The sequence below is a fragment of the Glycine soja genome, chromosome 3, assembly GCF_004193775.1.
Source record: "Glycine soja cultivar W05 chromosome 3, ASM419377v2, whole genome shotgun sequence".
NCBI classification, from domain to species: Eukaryota; Viridiplantae; Streptophyta; class Magnoliopsida; order Fabales; family Fabaceae; genus Glycine; species Glycine soja.
This window is the reverse complement of record NC_041004.1, coordinates 24984635-25006068: the sequence shown is the minus strand read 5'-3', so window position 1 is coordinate 25006068 and position 21434 is coordinate 24984635. Positions and strand designations below refer to the sequence as shown.

The window sequence follows — 21434 nt, the reverse complement described above, 5'->3', positions numbered from 1 at the left end:
TCTAATTAATATTTCTAACTACACCTCCATCCTAACCCAACTATCAATCACCATCCAACAACTAACTATCTTTCTATTCGCCTAAAATACTAACAGTCACCGTTACCAACATGGGGCCTTAGAGAATTTTTAAACCAACCATCCTGAACATCTAGTTGCCAAATGTCCCGTTCCATGAGTATGAATTTCTATGTCAAGACAAGTCAAAGGAGGTAGGGTCAATCTTTTTGCCATATCTGTAAAAGAAAACCTCATACCAGATTGCTTTGGCTATTATTTAAAAAATGCCAGCGTCACTTTGACAAAAGATTCATGTTGAAAGCTTCACGTCTAAGCCACCTTTATTCTTAGGCAAACAAAATTGTAGAGCAGTTGGTCTATCGAATTTGGTCAGAATCCCCTGTCGCATTCCATAAAATCTCCTCTGTAGCTTTGTCAATTCACACACATGCACACGCATGTGTGTGAAATGGCATTAAATAAAAAACAAAGTTATAGTTTAGTTTTTATATGGCGTGGGAACCTTCTTTCATTTAACAGTTTGGGATTTCTGATCAAATTCCATATTTTTTTTATTTATCACTTCAACTACACGTGATTTTACTAATATTATCTTTTTTTTAATGCAATTTTACTAATATTAGTTGGAGATAGAAATTATAAAAAAAAACTTAAAAAATGATAAAGCATTGAGTATGTATTAGGAAATTGAAAGCATTTTTCATCATTCAAGGTCATCCCAAAAAGTATAAGATAATATAAGTTGATCATTTTAGGTTTTTATGTTTATTATAAATATATTTTAAAAGTAAAAAGTCAGTAATTATTTAATCAATGACATTAATTTATTAAGCTTAAATAAATACATTTATCTTAAAAATATCTTTCATCTTATTATGATTTTTTCTCTCTTCATAAAATTATAAGGGTAGTTTGGAAGTTTTTCAAAGAAATCTAGACAAATACAAAAGAAAATACCCAAATATATATATATTTAATATTGTATCTTATATTCTAAGTATAAAATAAAGGTTCTACGATTTTTCACAATTCTATTTTTCTTGAAAATAGAATCTTTGTTAGTTTGATGATATTAGGGACATTTTGGTAATCTTTTAGGCTCTACTCTAGAAAAATATTTTAAAATCATACTTGGATAGTACTAGATAATAGGAAGCCAATAATGTATTTCAGAACTATTGAAGGCTCTTTAGATTTTTAATTTTTAATTTTTGAATAATTTCAAAATAAAGATTGACGAAAATCAAGAAGTACACTTGATGCTTGAGAAGTTTTACTTTTTAGCAATAATTCAAAGTAGCTGAGTGACTAGTTTTTCTTGTATGCAATATTATGTTCTAAATAATTTAGTTTCTTAAACTTTTAATAAATTATAATACTCAATTACAAGTATTTAATTAAGTAACTTATTTTATCTAAAAAATAGTTTTGTTCAATAAAACATGATCTATCAAGTCATATAGTTTTCTGATTCATTACTTTGAAATTTGACAATCTATAGTTCGTTACTGTGGAGGAAATAATTGAAGTGGCATTCACACACACCTGTAATGCTATGAAGTGTTAATTGTGTTTAAATTTGAATTTTAGTCCTCCTTGGATAAAAGTTTAATTTTAAAAGGTCAAAATCTTTAATTTTTCTTTCATCACAACTTATAATCTCTGTTGATGGATTGTGCCACTAAGTGATATGATGTTTAATTCTAATATCCCGTTTTTCCTGACAAAATTATTAAAAGGGTTTTTTATTAAAATAAAAGAGTTTTTATTTAAATAAAAATAGAGGTTTGAAATAAATAATGAATATGAGTTTTTAGAAAATAAAAAGAAAGTTTTAGAAAATGAGAGACATGTTTGTTTATCTATTTTTTATTTATTTAATATAGATAAAAGAGTGTTTTTATAATTAATAAAATAAACTAGAAAAATTAGGAATGAGAATTAAGTCATCAGATTCCTCACTATATAAAAGAGCTTTTAACCCTTAGATCAGTCTTACAATTATAAATCATTTTCTACATTCTGTGTTTCTTTTTCTTTGACACTCAAGAATTCTAATAGAGTAACAGGAGGAGGAGCTCCAGCGAGTTTCGAAAATGCCACCATTGCTAGCAGAAAATGCTTGAGTGACTAGATCGAGGTAAGAGGTGAGTTACTCACGCTTAGACATTAGAATGAACATATGTAAGGATTCTTAGAAGATTAATTTTGGACTGTTTTATGAAATTCAATTATGTTCTTTTGCTTTTATTCCCGAATTGATTGTGTTTGATTGATCAATTGATGTCCCAATGTGAAATTATTGTCAAATTAATATGTTTTTGTATTGAGTGTAAGTCCTAGAAATTGAGACTTTTTCTAATTAGTGTGAATTGATGAAAGTAAGTAAGGGAAAAAGGGGTTTTCTCTTTCCTTATCTTATATTTAAATTGAATCAAATAAATTATTAAATTATTTTTTTACGCGCATATGTGTTGCTGTTATTGATATTGAATTTCAATTCATGAACCCTTTCTATTTGAAAATTCCTTACGTTAATTTGAGTTTATTATCTACCACCGTAAACATTTTGTATTGGTAATCGTATTATGTTTTCATGGCTTGTAATCTGAATTTTAGGTACAGCTGATATATATATATTAAAAATATTACAAATAATAAAAGTAATAAAAAATAACAAATTAAATAAAGTTATATAGAAATTATTGCTTAATAATTAATTTTGTTATACTTCAATTTAATTGTTGTAGAGACTTTTTTTAATTGAAAACAATATAGTTTGATTTAATATGTATGTGTTTTGTTCCATGTAAATATTACTACTGTGTGGTGTGTATATGATTCATGAGACGTGATAAATTGTTACATTGAAATCATGAAATTGTGATTGAGATTGTGTATAAATGATAAATTGAATATGTGATGAATTTTGAAATATGTGTATTAAGATGTTGTATGTATTGAGTTATGAGCTATGAATGGTGCAATCACACAACTGTAAGACCCTTTAAGGGTAACGAGTTAATGCGCGATAAGTTTGTGATGGGCTCTACTCCGAGAACCTAACGAGTTTAATCACTTAAGGAACGACGAGTTGAAATGATTTAGAAAATAATTGATATTTTGAAAATAATTGAGTAGTTGTGTGTATTGCATAATTCATAGGTAGAGTTTATGTGTTAAAATGTTTTCTGGGTTGAATGCAACACCAAAACAAAATGATATTAAGCATTGCCTTAACAAACACAGATTATACAATATACAATCAATCCGAATTATTTTAACACAATTTATACAATCTTAAAATTAGAGTAATGAAGTGTCTAACTATACTAGTTAGGTAACAAAACTTACCTTAAACATAATAACACTAGCCACAATGGTAAATGCTGTGAACATAACATAATATATGGGAGATACCACTGCCGTATTAAAAGTATCCAGTGCCTGATTGCAGAAATAAAAAAAATATTATCACATGAAGTATAAAGCAGAAAATACTATTCATCAAGGTTGAACTTTGTTTTCTCCCAATAAGAAATCATAAATATCACACCATAACAAGGTAGATTCTCCCAATAAAGAACTCATTTTAATATATTTGGGGGGTAGATGTTACCCGAAGCCATAGATGGATACAAATGCTTGTTTTATATCTCTACATCAGATCTAACGAGGGGCTGAATCTACCTTAAAAATGGTAGCATGTGGCAACTTTGATTTCTTACAAGGTTGAACACTTGTGCACAAATTACATCTTTGCAAGGGCTTCTCAATGATTTACAGATTAAAAGGTAATAAGAAAATGTGAAGTCATATAGGTACTAGATAGCATTGTTTAACCAAATTTGAAGCTTTGGCATAAATGTATTTGTGAAAATGACCTGTGTTGGAGTACAAATGATATCCACTGGTACATCATGGATTAACAGCTTTTCAACTAGAATATCGTCCACCAATTGGCAGTCATGCACTGCAAGGGTAGTTCTCAATATGTTATATACCAACAGAAGACAAATTGCAAATTTTACACATGGCAAGAATAAGCAGATAATGAATATGACTGCACATTACAAAATGGTATGGAGGGACTGCCTAGGGCATATACTACATTAAATACAGTTAGCATATCAATAATAGTGCACGGAAATTATTTTACTTTCAGGTGCTTACCCTGCCCCGCTATCACTTTCTAAAACCAACCAAAGGATCATTTTGCAACTGAGATAATGTTCAACCCAATTAAACCTTTATATAATAATATAGAGGCTAGATAATCATGTGAAAAAAGAAATAATATCAGGCATCCAGTATTTTTTTTAAAGAATTATTTTTTTAATAAATAAAAAACGAGGTTCCATCAACAAGTTGTGTCATACCAATGTTTGAAAATTGAAACATGAAATAAGTATGTATATACATGAACTTACTCTAGCTGTTGGAATTGTGTTTCCAAAATGTTCAAGAGAAACTTTTAAAGGAATGTTTGTAAAAAAATTGGTAAAGGCAGGTTAGGAACCAAAACTACCAGAGGTAACAACCTCAGCATTCCATATTCAAGTTCTGCAATTCCCTACACTTCAATCCTCTTAGTTGAAGGAAAATTCAAGTTCAAAGTCCATTTATAGATTTAAAATTCAAGAAAAAATTAAACTAATGCAACCAGTGTGAATAATTAATTGCCTTTCCATATAAAGGCTAAACTTGCAAGCCAAAGTCACTACCCACATCACATTAAAAAGTGCAAATATTGTAAAGCAGAATTACTCCACTACCCATATGAAATCACAGACCTTCCTCTAACTTGATCGACAATTTCTGCTGCTTTAGCACCATAACCATTCTCGGCACCATCCTGCAGACAGATACGCCAATACAAATTTATTGGAGAATGCAACAAGGACAAAATTTACAGCATCAAATGCATTAAAAAAGAAATGGTGAAAAACTAAAAATTTATCACACCTTTGTCTAATAAGAGTTATCCTGAAGCCTCTCATCAACAAATTGTATCTTGTCAACTTGTACTCACTGAAATGCTGCATTACCTGATTTTTTCTGCAATTACATTTGTCACAAACATGAATTCCACTATGAATCTTAGCTTCATTAGTGACATAGGAATTTTAGATTCATATCACCATAAAACCAACATTGTAGAATAATAATCACAGATAAAGAATGAGAAAAGACATAAAATTAAGCAGCAGTCCAAACATCCAAAAAAGGACAAACCAATGGTAGATATGGGAGAAGTAACAAACTATGGACATTGGGCCAAACATTAGGAATGTATGATGTTAAACTTTCATTAAAAGGTACACCCGAAACACTATAACCTGGAACAATACCATTGTTTTAGACTCAAATCAAGTATTTGTAGCATTGGCTGATGCTATAGTTCATTATTAACAACATATATATACTCAAAAGTAATGATAAAGGCTAACAAACTCAAACCAATACAATGGCAGGGACCAGTGTGCAAAAAAAAATTTTATTGAGAAAAATAAGCATGAAACACATCTAGCTCCCTCATCTGCCAAAACCCACATAAAACAATTCAACTAACCTGTTTCAAATCCAGAGTGAATATATTGTTACTTTTTTTTTTTTACTTCATGCGCTTCCTTAGCACTGCTAAATTCTATCTCATTCATTTCCTGTTACACTATTTTAAACAATCTCTTTATAATAACAACATACGGTAAAAGTTACATTTCATTTCAATCTTTTTCATTCATCTTTATCCAAACTAGGTTTAATAAATGAAGCCTAACCCGGAGGAAAAAAAGTGTGAGCTTTGTAGGGAAAAACTCTTTTGGTAGGGGTGGTACACATCACGTAGTGTCTTTTTTGTGGGCTAAATGTTTTCTTTGATGACTTCCAATTTAACTAGCACCATCCATCACGTGCCATTTGTCAAATAACTGCTTAATACCATTGATTTCAAAGTGAAGGGCACAGTTCATGCGAGAAGTTTGAGTAGTTATTAAGCTCGGCATATAATTGGCTATTCTAAGTTATAACATATATATATAAAGTTGAGCCTTGCTCATAATATCACATGTCACATACTTGGCAGAATCATGCCAGCCTAACTAGTCAGATATGAAGCATCCATGGTGGGATGAGAGAATTGCCACTAGGGACTGTTTGAGCCTTTCCCGTTTCTTCCACCAATGCTCTTCCTTGGAATGTCTCACTGCATCATTTAGACACTTTTATCATCTCAAACAATAATGTACTTAATGAAATCAATTTGGCTAATATTTTTTCAAGAAAAACTTGTTCGGGATACGATCAGAAACCAAATATACTTAATGAATCAAATTAACTAATATGATATATTGTATGCATTTTTTTCCATGATAATTTATTAAATTTGTTACTGAAAAACCATTTTCGAAGCTTATGACAACATGGAAGATATTTAGGTATTAGAAAATTAGGAATCTATAATTGACATTTGGACCATAAAATATCATAAAATAAAACTTGTTTATTATATTGTCATTTTAACTTGGTACTTGTATAAAGTTTAAACTTACATGCATACTTGCAATACTAATATTTGCCCAAAGGTATTATGCCTGTGAAAAAAAATAAAAAAAAGTTCCCCTGCCAATAAACTGCAGTTTTAAACGGTTTTTATTGTTTAGTTTGGTATTCCTACCCTTGTAGCTAGAATATAAAACATAAGGTTTGACAATGAAAGATGCTCCTTCGCTATAGTATCTTCTTAGAAGAGAGAGGCAAGAAAAGTACCAGAGAGTTAGAGAAGGAACCAGTCTTTGTGGTGGTGGTGGTAGCTGTGGAGAAGTTAAGTTAAGGGTCGATGAATTTGGGCCTAGAGTTTCTGGGCTAGTATGTGGACCTTCAGTCACTGTTTTCGCTTTCTCCTTCATCTAGTCATAAAATGTAATGAAAAAATTAATTACTTTTTCTTTGTACTTTTTGTCTAGAAGCTTTAGATTGAAATGTTACAAGAGTAATATATGGCTTCTAGCAACCTTTGCTAGCTTGCTGTTTTGCTCTTGTAATGTCCTTGCCTGTCATGTCATATGCACAACAAAAACTTATCTTTATAAATCCCAAATGTTTTTATGTACAAACCTTCTAGTAGTCGGTAGAAAACTAATTAATTTCCCTTCAGAAGCAGAAAATTAATTTAACACAATCTACCAACCATAAAGTCAAAGAAGAAACCAAGTAAAAACATTTACATTACTTTCGGTAATGTCATTTAATAAGAGAAATATAATTTCAAAAAAATCTACTAACAATTATATCTAAGATTACTTCGGGTAGCTTCATACTAGCCATATGCTTCCTTCTTGGGGCACAATTCAAATTATAGTAAATTGTTTATGAATTTTCTTTATCATGTCCTTGTTTCTGCTCATGAAATTCAGTTACAAACATGTAAATCATTAGACATTCTGTTATTAGAGATTTTTTCTTTGATATATTCAATGTCCCTAAGAACATATCATTTTACAAGCCATGCAGTCTAGCCAATATTCAATATATCACCCTTAAGGCCTTAACCAACACAGACATCTTACCTTTTTATGCAGGTCTGAGATGGATTCATTCATAACTTGATTATGCAAAAATCAAATTGATCAGTCAGTTCAAAATTGGAAGAAAAAAAACAAGAGTGATCATATGTTTTTGGGTTAATTCTTTAATTTTAAGATTAAATTTATTCTCTTCTGTTGTTTCAATCTTCTTAATTATTTCTTGTAAACTAATGAAGAAGCTAGCACACTTCACCTTTCTTGTTCGGATGCGCTTCAGAGCTGTGTCAAACTGTTGCTCCAAACTCTAAAGGTATTTCAAACTCAAGGGATCCAGATCATTTCCCAAGAAATTCCTATATTGAAGATTATATAAACTACATCATTCTTTTCCAGTATATTGTTAATTTTGAAGCATATAATCACGTAACGTTACTAGGCTTGTCAAGTGTCTGACCCAACAGTTTATGAAATCTCTATTTAGTAAATAGATCTGGGCTTTGAGAGAAGTGATATGTACACACTATTTTTACTTCATGCGCTTCCTTAGCACTGCTAAATCAAATCAAATTCTATCTCATTCATTTCATTGAATGAAAAAGATTGAAATAAAATTAGTTATTATAAAGAGTATAAAGTCTATGTTGTGTACCTCAGAGGCTGAAATGGCTACTACACTCTTTGCATGTGACCCTGCAGAACATGATTACATTGACATGGAAGTCAACTCAGCTGACTGCAAACATTCCAAAGAGTTAAAATAATTTGTTAACATACCTATTGGGATATTGCTTTTTCTCCGGCTTCAGTTGCCATAGCCTTTGCAACCATTGTTTTTCCTGTGCTAGACGGTCAAACAACAACATTCGCTTGCAAGGCTATACCCAAAGTAGAAATTATGTGCTACACGCAGGGCATTATCTACTTACCACTTTAGGCCTTACGGTAATGGGAAGAAAAATAATACAAGTGCTATCACAAGTAACTACGTGTTGTTAAGTTGATGGAAGGTGCAACTGTGCAGTACATACATAGTAGGAGAACAATTTCTAAGAAAATTGCACTCATCCTATCAAAATATATATTTTCTAATACGAGACTACAACAAACCAAAACAATTTCAGAATACATAAACTCCTTACTAAACCATTACGTAGGTTTTTAAAAAACATTAATGTGACATGAAACAATTCATTAAAATATACCACTAAAGGGTGTCATTAAAGGAAAATGTAGTCATTCATAATAATGTACATCATATTTAGCATATGTTATTTCTAGTAGCTAAAAAGTAAGTTGTCCAATTCTTTCGAATTATTGTCATGGCCTCCACGTCTAATGCTGATCCATCCGAGAACCACTACAAAATTAACAACGGAAGACATTATTAATAATTAAACAAATATCAACTAACGTGAAAATTGAAATTAGACTTTGTATATATACCCTGTTCCAGTCATCCTTCAAACGACCACTAACGATGCACCACATCCAATGCATCACATAGTATCCACACTCGTACCCTCCACTTTGAACATGACTCTATATTTATTAGTGAAAATAACTATTATACCTTGTACCCTTTAAAAATTACATAGGGGTTCATCTAAACGACCATCTAACCTTGGGTTCAATCCACCGAGGTGGACCTTGCTGAGACATGCCTTCCAAAGAACTACTTATTGTCTTTATTGCACTAGTAAACGAAATTATATACGATGTTACTTATAACAAACATTTACGTTGCATATTCAACAACAATGACAGCTCGACTATCTTTAAGTACATTACACTCGTACCTATTTATTACGGCTTTTATGTTAACATCAGGCTTCTTTCGCTACGAACAAAACCAAACAACCATGTTTTCCCTAGGACAGAGAACAAATAGTTGCCAATGTGACCTGAAGTTGACGATTATAATTAGCAAGTTTAGAAATCATAACATTTGTTAAATGCCACAAAAAAATTTAACTTACTGATGCAAGTATGCTCCTAAGTACAAGCATCGTTGTGATTCCTTCACCCATGTCTCAATATAAAGTTGACATTGTTGACAGTCCTCCTTACCAATGTGTATTGATTGAGGCTCAAGGAAGCCATACACTGAGCCATCACCTCTGCTTGTAGCACACTCATCCAAATACCTATTTGAAAGACAATACAATCATTATACCACAAATGTATTACATTTACAATTTGTTGCTTATGATAACATTTAGGGTTAAAGGTTGTAATTAAATGACTTACATCATCCATAGTTGTAGTATAGAAATTTTTAAACACTTGTGACCTGATATTATTTCAGCCATATCAGCATGTGTGATGTAAAATTTGGCATCTATATTTGGAATTCCAAATCGGCTAGCCTCCCAAGGGAGTTCCACTGGATTCATATACACTTCATAAAGTATTTTCATGATTTCTCCAAGTGGATCCTTTGCAACACCTGCATTTGACCGATCAATATGTCCTTTTGGATTCCTTACATCTTGATTGGAATCCTATATAGTTTTATAAAATAAATATTAAATTTAATTGAGCAACCATTATTGGAATATGCCATTTAATTTAGGGGAACCACAAGGAAAATCATTTTACTTACAGCGGAGAAAGGTTTGACAAGATTAGTTGGCCAGCCAATGAATGTGTTCATGGCCTCCCTGACATATTCAATCTCAGGTGTGGGAATTGGGACCCTTGCATCACCATCATAAACAGTAACCACAGAAACCCTTGATGGAAGCTTGCTTGTGGGGCTTCTATGGAGGCTGGATCTTTGAGCTTCAATGGGGTCCTTTAATGGTGATTTTCCACCATGGAGATGCAGCGGAAGACAAAGGAAAAGAGGTGAGAGGAGGCGCCATCCATTATGGAATAAGCCATGGAGGAAGGAGCTTCACCACCAAGATGAGCCTTGGATAAGAAGCTTGGAAGGATGCTTCAATGAAGGAAAAGAAAGAGGGAGGGAAAGAAAGAGGGGGGAGCACGAAATTGAAGGAATAAAAGAGGGAGAGAAGTGGAACTTTGAAGTATGTCTCACAAGACTCTCATTCATCAAAGTTACAACAAGTGTTACACATGCTTCTATTTATAGACTAGGTAGCTTCCTTGAGAAGCTTTCTTGAGAAAACTTCCTTGAGAAGCTTCTTTGAGAAAACTTCCTTGAGAAGCTAGAGCTTAGCTACACACACCCCTCTCATAACTAAGCTCACCTCCTTGAGAAGCTTCCTTAAGAAGATTCCTTAAGAAGCTAGAGCTTAGCTACACATACCTCTATAATAGCTAAGCTCACCTCCTTGAGATGAGAAGCTAGAGCTTAGCTACACACCCCCTATAATAGCTAAGCTCACCCCCATGACAAAAAACATGAAAATAACAAAAAAAAGTCCTTATTACAAAGACAACTCAAAATGCCCCGAAATACAAGGCTAAAACCCTATACTACTAGAATGGCCAAAATACAAGGCCTAGACGAAGGAATAACCTATTCTAATATTTACAAAGATAAGCGGGCTCATACTTAGCCCATGGGCTCGAAATCTACCCTAAGGCTCATGAGAACCCTAGGGCCTTTCCTTGGATCTCTAGCCCAATCTACTTGGAGTCTTCTAGCCAATGCCCTTGCGCGGTAGGATTGCATCATTCCCTCCACCTTGGAAAGGATATGACCTCAAATCCCGAGTTTCATCATACTCTGGGCTCCGTCCCTCAACACCTGTAAAAAGAACAAAAACACATGTATTAGTGGTGTTTGGTATGTTGAAGTAAGGTAAGGTCTGAAAACCCATTTCCTGGGCATCTTCCCATGAAGGAACATGGTTTCTCACCAACTCAATGAGTGGTGCTACAAGTATAGAAAAATATGGGACAAACCTTTTGTAAAAGTTTGTTAAGTCATGGAAGCCCCAAATTTTTCTTATACTTGGTGGAGTGAGCCACTCAGGAATGACCTTTATTCTCTTAGGGTTCATGGGAACCCGTTGATCACTATTTGAAAAATTAAGAAAAGTAACGCAATAAAACATACCTTTTTTTGTATTTTCATATTGATTATTCCTACCAAAAAGTATGACAAACCTAAGGTGTCCCATATGAGTACCTAAGTTTGTATTGAAACTAAAAATAAGAACAAACCTACCTAATGGGTCCCTATGTACACACACCATGAAGATGTTAGGTGTACGAGTGATTTTACAAAAGAGGGTTGCACCACTCAAAACATTCATCATACCACCTATTTTAGGGACTTGGTGCCTAATAATACCTATTTTGGGCACCAAAAAAGCACAAGGATTTAAGCTCTTGCGAACCAAACCCTCATCCAACAACTTCTTTACTTGAGGAATAAACTCAAGCCCAAGAGGTGTGGCAATGCTAGCAAGTGTCTTTTTACAAAAGAGAAAATGTGGAGGTTGTCTAAGAGGGAAAGTTTCTTTAATGTTTGTCTTTATTGTAAAATGAGTTTCCTTCTTAGCTAACCTCTTGGAGGAGACACTTACCTCCTTACACTTCTCTTTAACCACTAATGGTTGTCCATCTTCTTGGGGGTAGATTTCTTCACTAGATTTTTCCCCTTTTGCTTCTTCACTTTCACTAGAGGAAGGTGAAGTAGTAGCCTCATCTTGGCTACTATAAATGTCTTGGCCCCTCATAATCATGGTTTTTGTGGTGGGGCATTGAGAAGTAATGTGTCCTCTTCCAAGACATTTAAAGCACTTTATAGAGCTAGTTTTCTCTTGCATACTAGCCTTAGGGGCTTGCTTTTCTATTGCCTTCCCCTTATCATCTTTGGGAATAGAAGGTGTCACCCCTAAGATGCCTTGACCTTGGTCTTTCTTTGGATAAGAGTGAGAGCCATAAGATTTTGAAGTAGACTTCTTTTTAAGTTGTTGATTTACCCTTATTTCCCAATCTAAGTTAGCCTCTACATTGTCCTTCCCATGGAAGTATGAGAGGCTAATGTTAGCCTCTTGAGGCTTTCTTTCCCTTTCTCTTCTATGGGAGTGAGGTCTAAGATGTGACCTATGCCTTCCTTCGTAATAGTCACGAAGTTCTTTACTTAGGCTCTTGCAAGAGTTATGACTACTATAGGAGGCATATTTTTCTCTTTTCATTTCTTTCATTATTTTTCTTCTTTCTTCCTCTCTTATTTTCTTTCTTTCATCTTGACTTATTTCTTCCACTCTTTTTTTTCCTTTTTCTTTTCTCTCTTGTTTTTCTTTCCATAACTTGGGGGAACTCAACTCATCTAAGATTCTAGATAAAGGGTCTTTATGACTAGTACCCTCGCCATTAACACTAGATGAATGATGACTCATGTTGGTTCCTAAGTTGTGGTTCTTTCTTGTTGGAGGTTTGAAAACAAAAGGTAAAAGAAACTATGGTTGAAACTAGCCAAATAAACACTTAAAGAGGTGTGAAAGATAAGGTAAAAAAAAAACTAATTGGTAAAATGCAAGCTATCTAGGCGGTTTGACAATGGAAGGTAAAAGAAATAAGCTATGAAAGTAAGCAAGAAATGTAAACTAGGTGAATCTTAAGAGTGTTTGGATGACCACATTCAAGGTTCCCAACAAAACACTCACTATCCTAAGTAAAAATTGCCTAAAATTATTACACACAAATGGAAGTTTGGTAACCTATTGGAGGCTCCCAACACACTTCCAATGAAAGGCCTTTTTGTTACAAAAACTTGAAAGCAATGAAGGTAGGTAAATTGCAAATTACAAAATTACAAAACGGTCCTCAATTTTGGTGGTTGTTCTCTCTTTGGTGATTCACTCAATTTGGAGTGCTTCTTAGTCCAATAGCTCTTAAGGCGGTTGGCCCCTTGCTTCTGGACTGAAATTCTTCAAGGGATGGCACCAATCCTCCTTCCAATTCCCTATATGGCAACTCACAAACAAGGAAACAAAGAGACAAGCAATAACCAAAGACCAAAAAAAATGAAATGAAAGCTAAACCAATGGAGTTTTAACAAGACAATTTTTCAAGGATTATTCAACAATTAAAGCAATGAAAAGGACATAGAAGCAAGCTAGGACTCAAAGAGAAACTTAGAATGGCTCTAGAGTAGAGTAAAAAAACTGAAAAAAAAAAGACTCAACAAAACTCTAGCTTTGGCACTTGTCTTCACACTAATTTTGAATTGAAATTTCCAATTATAGAATAAATTTTGAGCCAAAACAACAAGAACCCTTCCTTTTCACCTTTTTTTTCTGGATACTGATTTTCCTGCCAACTTGTGCGATTTTTCGTATTTTTTCCCTTTATTCAAATCACTTGTTTATTTTTTTATAACTTTTTTCCAGATGTCTAGAAAATTCAGTAAAAATTTCAGCTCAAAATTCGAAGTAACCAATTCTCAGTAATTTTTACAAGTTTGTATGTCCAAGCTGCCAGCACCAGCGATTTGTTTCTTTAAGCATGGTATATTGATTGCCTTGGGCTTACTTTCAACCTTCCTATGTATGTTGAACTCACTAGGATTGTTTACCACAGTTTTCGGAGTTCAATATTCACTTAGGATCAACATTTCAGCCAGCAATTCAATCACCAAAACTCAAATTCACAATAGACACAATCATAAAGAAACCTAAATGTTCAAGAAAAGGTTCACAATCAAAGACTCTCTAAGAATTTTGCATGAACATGTTAAGGACTAATTAACATGAAAGATTTGACTCAAATCAAATAATAGGCTAAAAGAATTTCATACACTCATGAACAAATGAGTTAGACAAAGAAACAAGAAAATAAAATTCAGCACAACATAAGAAATCTTATGTGACAAGTTTCATGACTAGACATGACTTCTATGACAAAACTACAATAGGTGAACAAGTCACTCTAGATTTTTGAGGTTTTCTTCTACTTTAATATTTTTGTAAGAATTTTATGGTTTAGGTTTCAGCCACAAAAAATAACAAGACAAAACTCAAAGGAACCTAAACTCAACACAATTCATGGTTCAAGAACAAGAACAAGAAATTTGAACCATAGAAAATCAAATCTAACTTCTATAGCAAGTTTAATCGGTGGAAACTCTAAAGAATCATGTTAACAACATTTAGAACAAGACATGTGAGGAGATACATGGAGAAAAATGAAGAAACAAAAATGGAAGAGAAGGTAAAGAAAAAAAATTAATGAAGGTTTAAGGAGCACCTACTTGAAGCTCTTGTGCTCTGATTACCACTTGATGGAAGCTTGCTTGTGGGGCTTCTATGGAGGCTGGATCTTTGAGCTTCAATGGGGTCCTTTAATGGTGATTTTCCACCATGGAGATGCAGCGAAAGACAAAGGTGTTAGACAAGTGGCCTCAGATATCTTAAGAAGGGGGGGGTTGAATTAAGATATTCCAAACTTTTCCCCTAATTAAAAATCTATCTTACTTTTTACTTAAGTTATGAATTCCCTTAATGACAATCTTCTTAAATATTAATTCAAATGAAGCAACTTGAATATGAATATAAAGCAATAATAAATAAAGAAGATTAAGGGAAGAGAAAATGCAAACTCAGTTTTATACTGGTTCGGCCACACCCTTGTGCCTACGTCCAGTCCCCAAGCAACCCGCTTGAGAGTTCCACTAACTTGTAAATTCCTTTTACAAGTTCTAAACACACAAGGACAACCCTTCCTTTGTGTTTAGAGATTCTTTACAACAAGAGACTCACAGTCTCTTAATCCCTTAGAGAATGAGAAGTAGAAGAGGAACAAATCTCTCTTGAAAGAGATGGATTTTACAGATTGAGCACTCAAATAATTCCTTAAAGAATTGCAATCAAGTTGGCCAAGGAATTCTTAAGAGGATAAAATGAAATTGCTTTTTGAGAGGATAAACACTTTGTTGTTCTGAAAATCTCTCTACAATTTCGTGTTTAAGTCACATATATATAGACCATTGGTGGTCATGAGTAAAGCCTTTGAAAAGTTGTGACTCTTGAAATTATTTTTCTGAAATTCCTGTCTGGTAATCGATTACAGTAATTGTGTAATCGATTACAGCTTTTAAAATTTGAATTAAAACGTTTACTAACTGCTGGTAATCGATTACCAAAATTGTGTAATCGATTACAGCTTTTAAAATTTTGAATTCAAATTTTTATAGCTGTTATAAAACGTATTTGGCCACTGGTAATCGATTACATCCTCTGGTAATCGATTACCAGAGAGTAAAACCTTTGAAAAACACTTTTTATTTTAAATCACTTGGCCAAACCTTTGCTAATTCAATTAGGAATTCCCTTCCTAATATTCTAGTGATCATCTTGATGTTGTGCCTTGTAATCTTGAAGTATTGTCTTGAATTTTAATCTTGAAAAGCCCATTTGCATCAATTGCAACACATCATCATGAGCATCATCAAAACATCAAAGCCAATTGCATCTACAATCTCCCCCTTTTTGATGATGACAATACAATACCTGAAATCAAGATTCAAGCAAGCAACAAACAATTGTATATAGATAAAATGTGCATCCGTTTTCTCCCCCTATATCTCGAAATACATGATCACTTGATTTCTAAGTTTGTTAAGCTTTTTCTTAAGCTTATGCTACAACCTTTTTATTAAGCTTTTTCTTAAGCTTATGCTACAACCTTTTTCTCCCCCTTTGGCAACATCAAAAAGCCAAAGAACTCGGGAATCAACACAGTTATAACAATGGAGTAGCAAGATATAAGCATCAGAGTATTAAATATAATAAGCCAAACTCACAAACAAGAAATAATTAAACCAGAATCCAAATAACTGAAAATGTCAACAACCACAAAACATCCAAGACTGAAGTGTAAAATCCACAAGATAAATAAGCAAAGTACTTAGCATAATAATGTAAATTCTAAGAAACTAAAAGCCAAAATACACGGCTTATAAAAGATAAATAATCATAACCTAAAAACTAAGACGACGGAGGAGGTGGTGGAAGATCGAAACTCTGACGAATGTAGCCGACATCCTCTTCAAGCTGTGTAAGACGAATGTCCATACCGGCAAAGCGTGAATCTAACGAGTCAAAGCGGTCACCAACATACGAACGAAGACCCCGTAATTCGGAGAGGACTTCATTCATGAGAGCGGAATCCTCACGTTGAGGAGGAGGTGAAGGAGTACGTTCATCTTGAGGAGGGAGTGCATCCTTCTTCAGCCATTGTCCATTCCGATTTTTACGATACCCAAAGGAGGTCACTGCACCAGCACCAATTGCAAAGGAACGCTTGACTTGAACAAAGGGTTCATCATCAAGCGGAATTTGAAAATGACGCAAAAATAGAGTAATCAAGTGTGGATAAGGAAGAGGTGCATTGGCTCGTAATGCCTTATGCATTCGGTACCGAACCAAATGGGCCCAGTCGATCTGACGACCGGTTAGAAAAGCCCACATAAGAATCAAATCCTCCTCAGAGGCTTGTGCTAAATTTGAAGACCGAGGAAGCAAAATCCTAACAATGATATAATGCATGATGCGATTATCAAAAGTTAATGACCCGGCCAACAATCTACCGGTCATATCAGCTTGATCATTGCAGACCATGCGACGAGCATCATGACTCGAATAATCGAATTTCCAGTCATCAACAATGGTGCCCTCAAAAGGTGCACCTTGACTGGGTAAATGAGTCAAAGAAAAGAAAAGTGACTGATCAATGACCATAGAAGTACCATGCACCTCAGACATAATAATACCATCCTGAATTTTCAAATTGCAGTAGAAGACCTTTACAAGTTCAGGATAATATGGCAATTTAAATGACATGAAATCAACAAGACCAGAATTTTGAAACACTTGATAGCAATCAAACGTTTCATCATTAAAGAACTCTACGTCTAGGTACTTAGGGTCTAAGATTATTCTAGAAGAAAACTGAGAAAGGTACCGTAGACGTTGATCATCGGATGAAAACAGTGTTGATGATCTTGGAGATGACAAAGAAGGAGGAATAGGTGCTGTGGGTGCTCCGGATGGGCCGTGACGGCGATGGGCAGCAGCGGTGGCGGTGGAAGATGATCCCTTTCTCTTCTTTGATGGCTCTGCCATTTGATGAAGTTTTTCTGGATTTTGATCGGTAGAAGTGAAAGAGGAGTGAAAAAGAGGAAGATTGGGCTTTACGGGACGTGATTTGGTGAAGAATCGAGTGAGAATCGAAGATTTGAAGTTCTAGGTATGGAGGAAAACGTGGAGGAGGCTTTGGCTGCGCACGAGCTCCGATTTCGTGAGTATTTATAGAAGATGACGCATTGTAATCGATTACAGGTATTGGTAATCGATTACAGGCCCAATAAGCCTTCTGGTAATCGATTACAGGATGTTGTAATCGATTACAGGCTGCCTGTTCATGTGTAATCGATTACACTGATTGGTAATCGATTACCAGAGCCTATCCTAGGCTAGTTTCTAAGAGAATATCTATATTTAGGCTCAAATACATCCTATATGACTAATTTTCACCACTAATACACTAAATTCAATCATTCAATTACTATATACACAAGAAATCATAAATTCTATCATAAAACAAGAATTCAAACAAGATCAAACAAAATAATCTACAATCAAAAGGTAAAAAAAATAAATCAATCAATCAATCAATCAATTCCTATTTTGCTAAATCTCTTACATCTAAGAGACCTAATTCTCTTCTAATAGAGAAAAACACTTCCTTGGGGAGAGGTTTAGTGAAAATATCAGCAAGTTGATTCTTAGTATCAACAAATTCTAATACACAATCTCCCTTTAAGACATGATCTCTAAGAAAGTGGTGTCTAATCTCTATGTGTTTAGTTCTTGAATGTTGAACTGGGTTTTTGGATAGATTTATGGCACTAGTATTATCACACTTAATAGGTATGCGATCAAGAATGATGCCATAGTCAGATAATTGTTGCTTCATCCATAAAATTTGTGCACAACAACTACCGGCAGAGATATACTCCGCTTCAGCAGTAGATAAAGCAACACTGTTTTGTTTCTTACTATGCCATGAGACAAGAGCCGATCCAATAAATTGACAAGTTCCACTTGTACTTTTTCTATCAGTTTTAGATCCGGCAAAATCAGAATCAGAATATCCTATTAAGTTACATGTTGAATTCTTAGGATACCATAATCCTAAATTGATTGTTCCTAATAGATATCTCATGATTCTCTTTACTGCACTTAGATGTGATTGTTTGGGGTTGGATTGAAATCTAGCACATATACATACACTAAACATAATGTCAGGTCTACTAGCAGATAAATAAAGAAGAGATCCGATCATACCTCGATATTGTTTTATGTCTATAGACTGACCAGATTCATCTTTATCTAAGTAACAATTAGTGCTCATCGGTGTAGACATGTGTTTTGCACTATCCATCCCAAATCTTTTGATCAATTCTTTGCAGTATTTGGATTGATTGATGAATATACCTTCTTGAGTTTGCTTGATTTGTAATCCCAGAAAGTACTTTAGTTCTCCCATCATTGACATTTCAAATTCACTTTGCATATCAAGGGAAAACTCCTTGCACAATGAATCATTAGTGGATCCAAAAATTATATCATCAACATATATTTGAACCAACAAAATATCATTATGCTTTCTCTTTATGAATAATGTGGTATCCACTTTACCTCTGGAGAATTCTTTTTCAAGAAGAAAATTACTTAATCGTTCATACCATGCCCTAGGGGCTTGTTTCAAACCATAAAGAGCCTTTTGTAATTTATAAACATGGTTTGGTTTATCAGAAATTTCAAAACCAGGGGGTTGTTCAACATATACCTCTTCTTGAATTAAGCCATTTAAAAAGGCACTCTTAACATCCATTTGATAAAGTTTAAAGTTCATTATGGATGCATATGCCAAAAGCATTCTAATGGCTTCTAATCTTGCAACAGGAGCATATGTTTCTTCATAGTCTATCCCCTCTTCTTGATTATACCCTTTTGCTACTAATCTAGCTTTATTTCTAATAATTATCCCATGTTCATCTAATTTATTTCTAAAAACCCATTTTGTTCCAATGACAGGATAATTTTCAGGTTTTTCTACTAATTTCCATACATTGTTTCTTTCAAATTGGTTTAGTTCTTCTTGCATGGCAATGATCCAATTATCATCTACTATGGCTTCTTTATATTTTTAGGTTCAATCATAGATACAAAAGCCATATTATTGCATAAATCTTTAAGAGAATGTCTAGTTGTTACCCCTTTTGAGATATCACCAATAATATTGTCGAGGGGATGATCTCTTGAAGTTTTCCATTCTCTTGGGAGTGCATCATTGGATTTGCCTTCTTCTGGGGGATCTTCATTGTTTCCTTTGTCATTTCCTTTAGAACCTTGTTCATGAATGTTCATATGTTCTAAAGAATCTGCAATGTCATCTAGCATGTTCTTTGTTGACAATATAGCATTAGATTCATCAAAGGTAACATGAATGGATTCCTCTATATTCATAGTTCTCTTATTATATATTCTATATGCTTTGCTTTGTAAAGAATATCCAAGAAAAATGCCTTCATCAGATTTTGCATCGAATTTTCCTAGATTATCTTTACCATTGTTAAGTACAAAGCACTTGCACCCAAAAAACATGTAGATGAGAAATATTAGGTTTTCTACCGTTAAATAACTCATATGGGGTTTTCTTTAAAATAGGTCTTATCAAGGCTCTATTCATGATGTAACATGCAGTATTGACAGCTTCAGCCCAAAAATACTTTGGAAGAGAAGTATCATTTAATAAAGTTCTTGCAATTTCTTCCAATGACCTATTTTTCCTCTCAACAACTCCATTTTGTTGAGGAGTTCTTGGTGCAGAAAAATTATGTTCAATACCATGTTCATCACAAAATAATTCAAAATCTTTATTTTCAAATTCACCCCCATGATCACTTCTAATGGATGCAATCTTGAGATTTTTCTTGTTTTGTATGACTTTAGCAAGTTTCCTAAATGCATGGAATGAATCACTTTTATGTGTAATAAATAATGTCCAAGTATATCTAGAGAAATCATCAACTATAACTAAAGCATAGTAATTTCCTCCAAAACTCATCGTTCTAGATGGACCAAATAGATCCATATGCAATAACTGTAATGGTCGAGTGGTTGAAACAACATTTTTAGATTTGAATGAGACTCTTGTTTGTTTGCCCTTTTGACATGCATCGCATAATTTATCTTTTTCAAATTTCAATTTAGGCAAACCAACTACTAAATCCTTCGAAATTAATTTATTTAAGTGATCCATGTTTATGTGAGCAATTCTTTTATGCCATAACCATGGATCATCATCTTTACTAAGAAAGCAATGATTGTTTTCTTGTTTTATGCTTAAGTCTATCATGTAAACATTATTGACTCTATGTCCTACATGCTTTATATTAATGTCATGCTTATGTTCTATAAGACATTTCTGAGAATCAAATGATACTAGATAGCCTTTGTCACATAGTTGACTAACGCTAAGCAGGCTATGCTTAAGGCCTTCAACAAGTAGAACATTTTCAATGGAGTTTGAAGAATTTGTACCTATTTTACCCACTCCAAGAATTCTACCTTTGTTGTTGTCACCATATGTTACATGCCCGCTTTTCTTTGGAGATATGTGTGTAAAATTTGATGCATCTCCAGTCATATGTTTGAGCATCCGCTATCTATGTACCACTTCTTTCTCAAAGATACCTGCATAATCAAGTTTTTGACTTAGGTACCCAAATTTTATTGGTCCTTGCATGTTAGTATTAACTGAGGATCTTTTTGGGACCCATATCATTTTAATATTGCTGTAATTTTTCTTGAAGTAGCAAGTTGATATGCCATGTCCTCTTCTTCCACAGTAAAAACAAGTGATAGAATTAGAATTACATTTTTGTGTGGAAGTGGAAAA

The 21434-nt window shown here is 33.7% G+C and overlaps 1 protein-coding gene, 1 long non-coding RNA gene and 1 pseudogene across 2 annotated transcripts in view; all 3 read right to left on the bottom strand.

Moving 5' to 3' along the window:
* Positions 1 to 6082: 6082 nt before the first annotated feature.
* LOC114405057 lies at positions 6083 to 8410 on the bottom strand (annotated as a pseudogene).
* A 432-nt stretch (positions 8411 to 8842) lies between these two features.
* On the bottom strand, positions 8843 to 9242 carry LOC114405587. Its single transcript, XR_003665273.1, has 3 exons — positions 9168 to 9242; positions 8991 to 9086; positions 8843 to 8904 (listed from the first exon to the last, which is right to left on the bottom strand). It is a non-coding gene; the product is annotated as an uncharacterized LOC114405587 (long non-coding RNA).
* A 101-nt stretch (positions 9243 to 9343) lies between these two features.
* LOC114405056 overlaps positions 9344 to 21434 on the bottom strand; it is a 13536-nt gene continuing 1445 nt past the window's right edge. Inside the window, exons 4-7 of the mRNA XM_028367744.1 lie at positions 10150 to 10290; positions 9795 to 10048; positions 9524 to 9691; positions 9344 to 9448 (exon numbers count right to left, since the gene is read on the bottom strand). Coding sequence (XP_028223545.1) covers positions 9385 to 9448; positions 9524 to 9691; positions 9795 to 10048; positions 10150 to 10290 — 627 coding nt within the window. The 3' untranslated portion in view covers positions 9344 to 9384. The remainder of the gene's footprint in view (positions 9449 to 9523; positions 9692 to 9794; positions 10049 to 10149; positions 10291 to 21434) is intronic.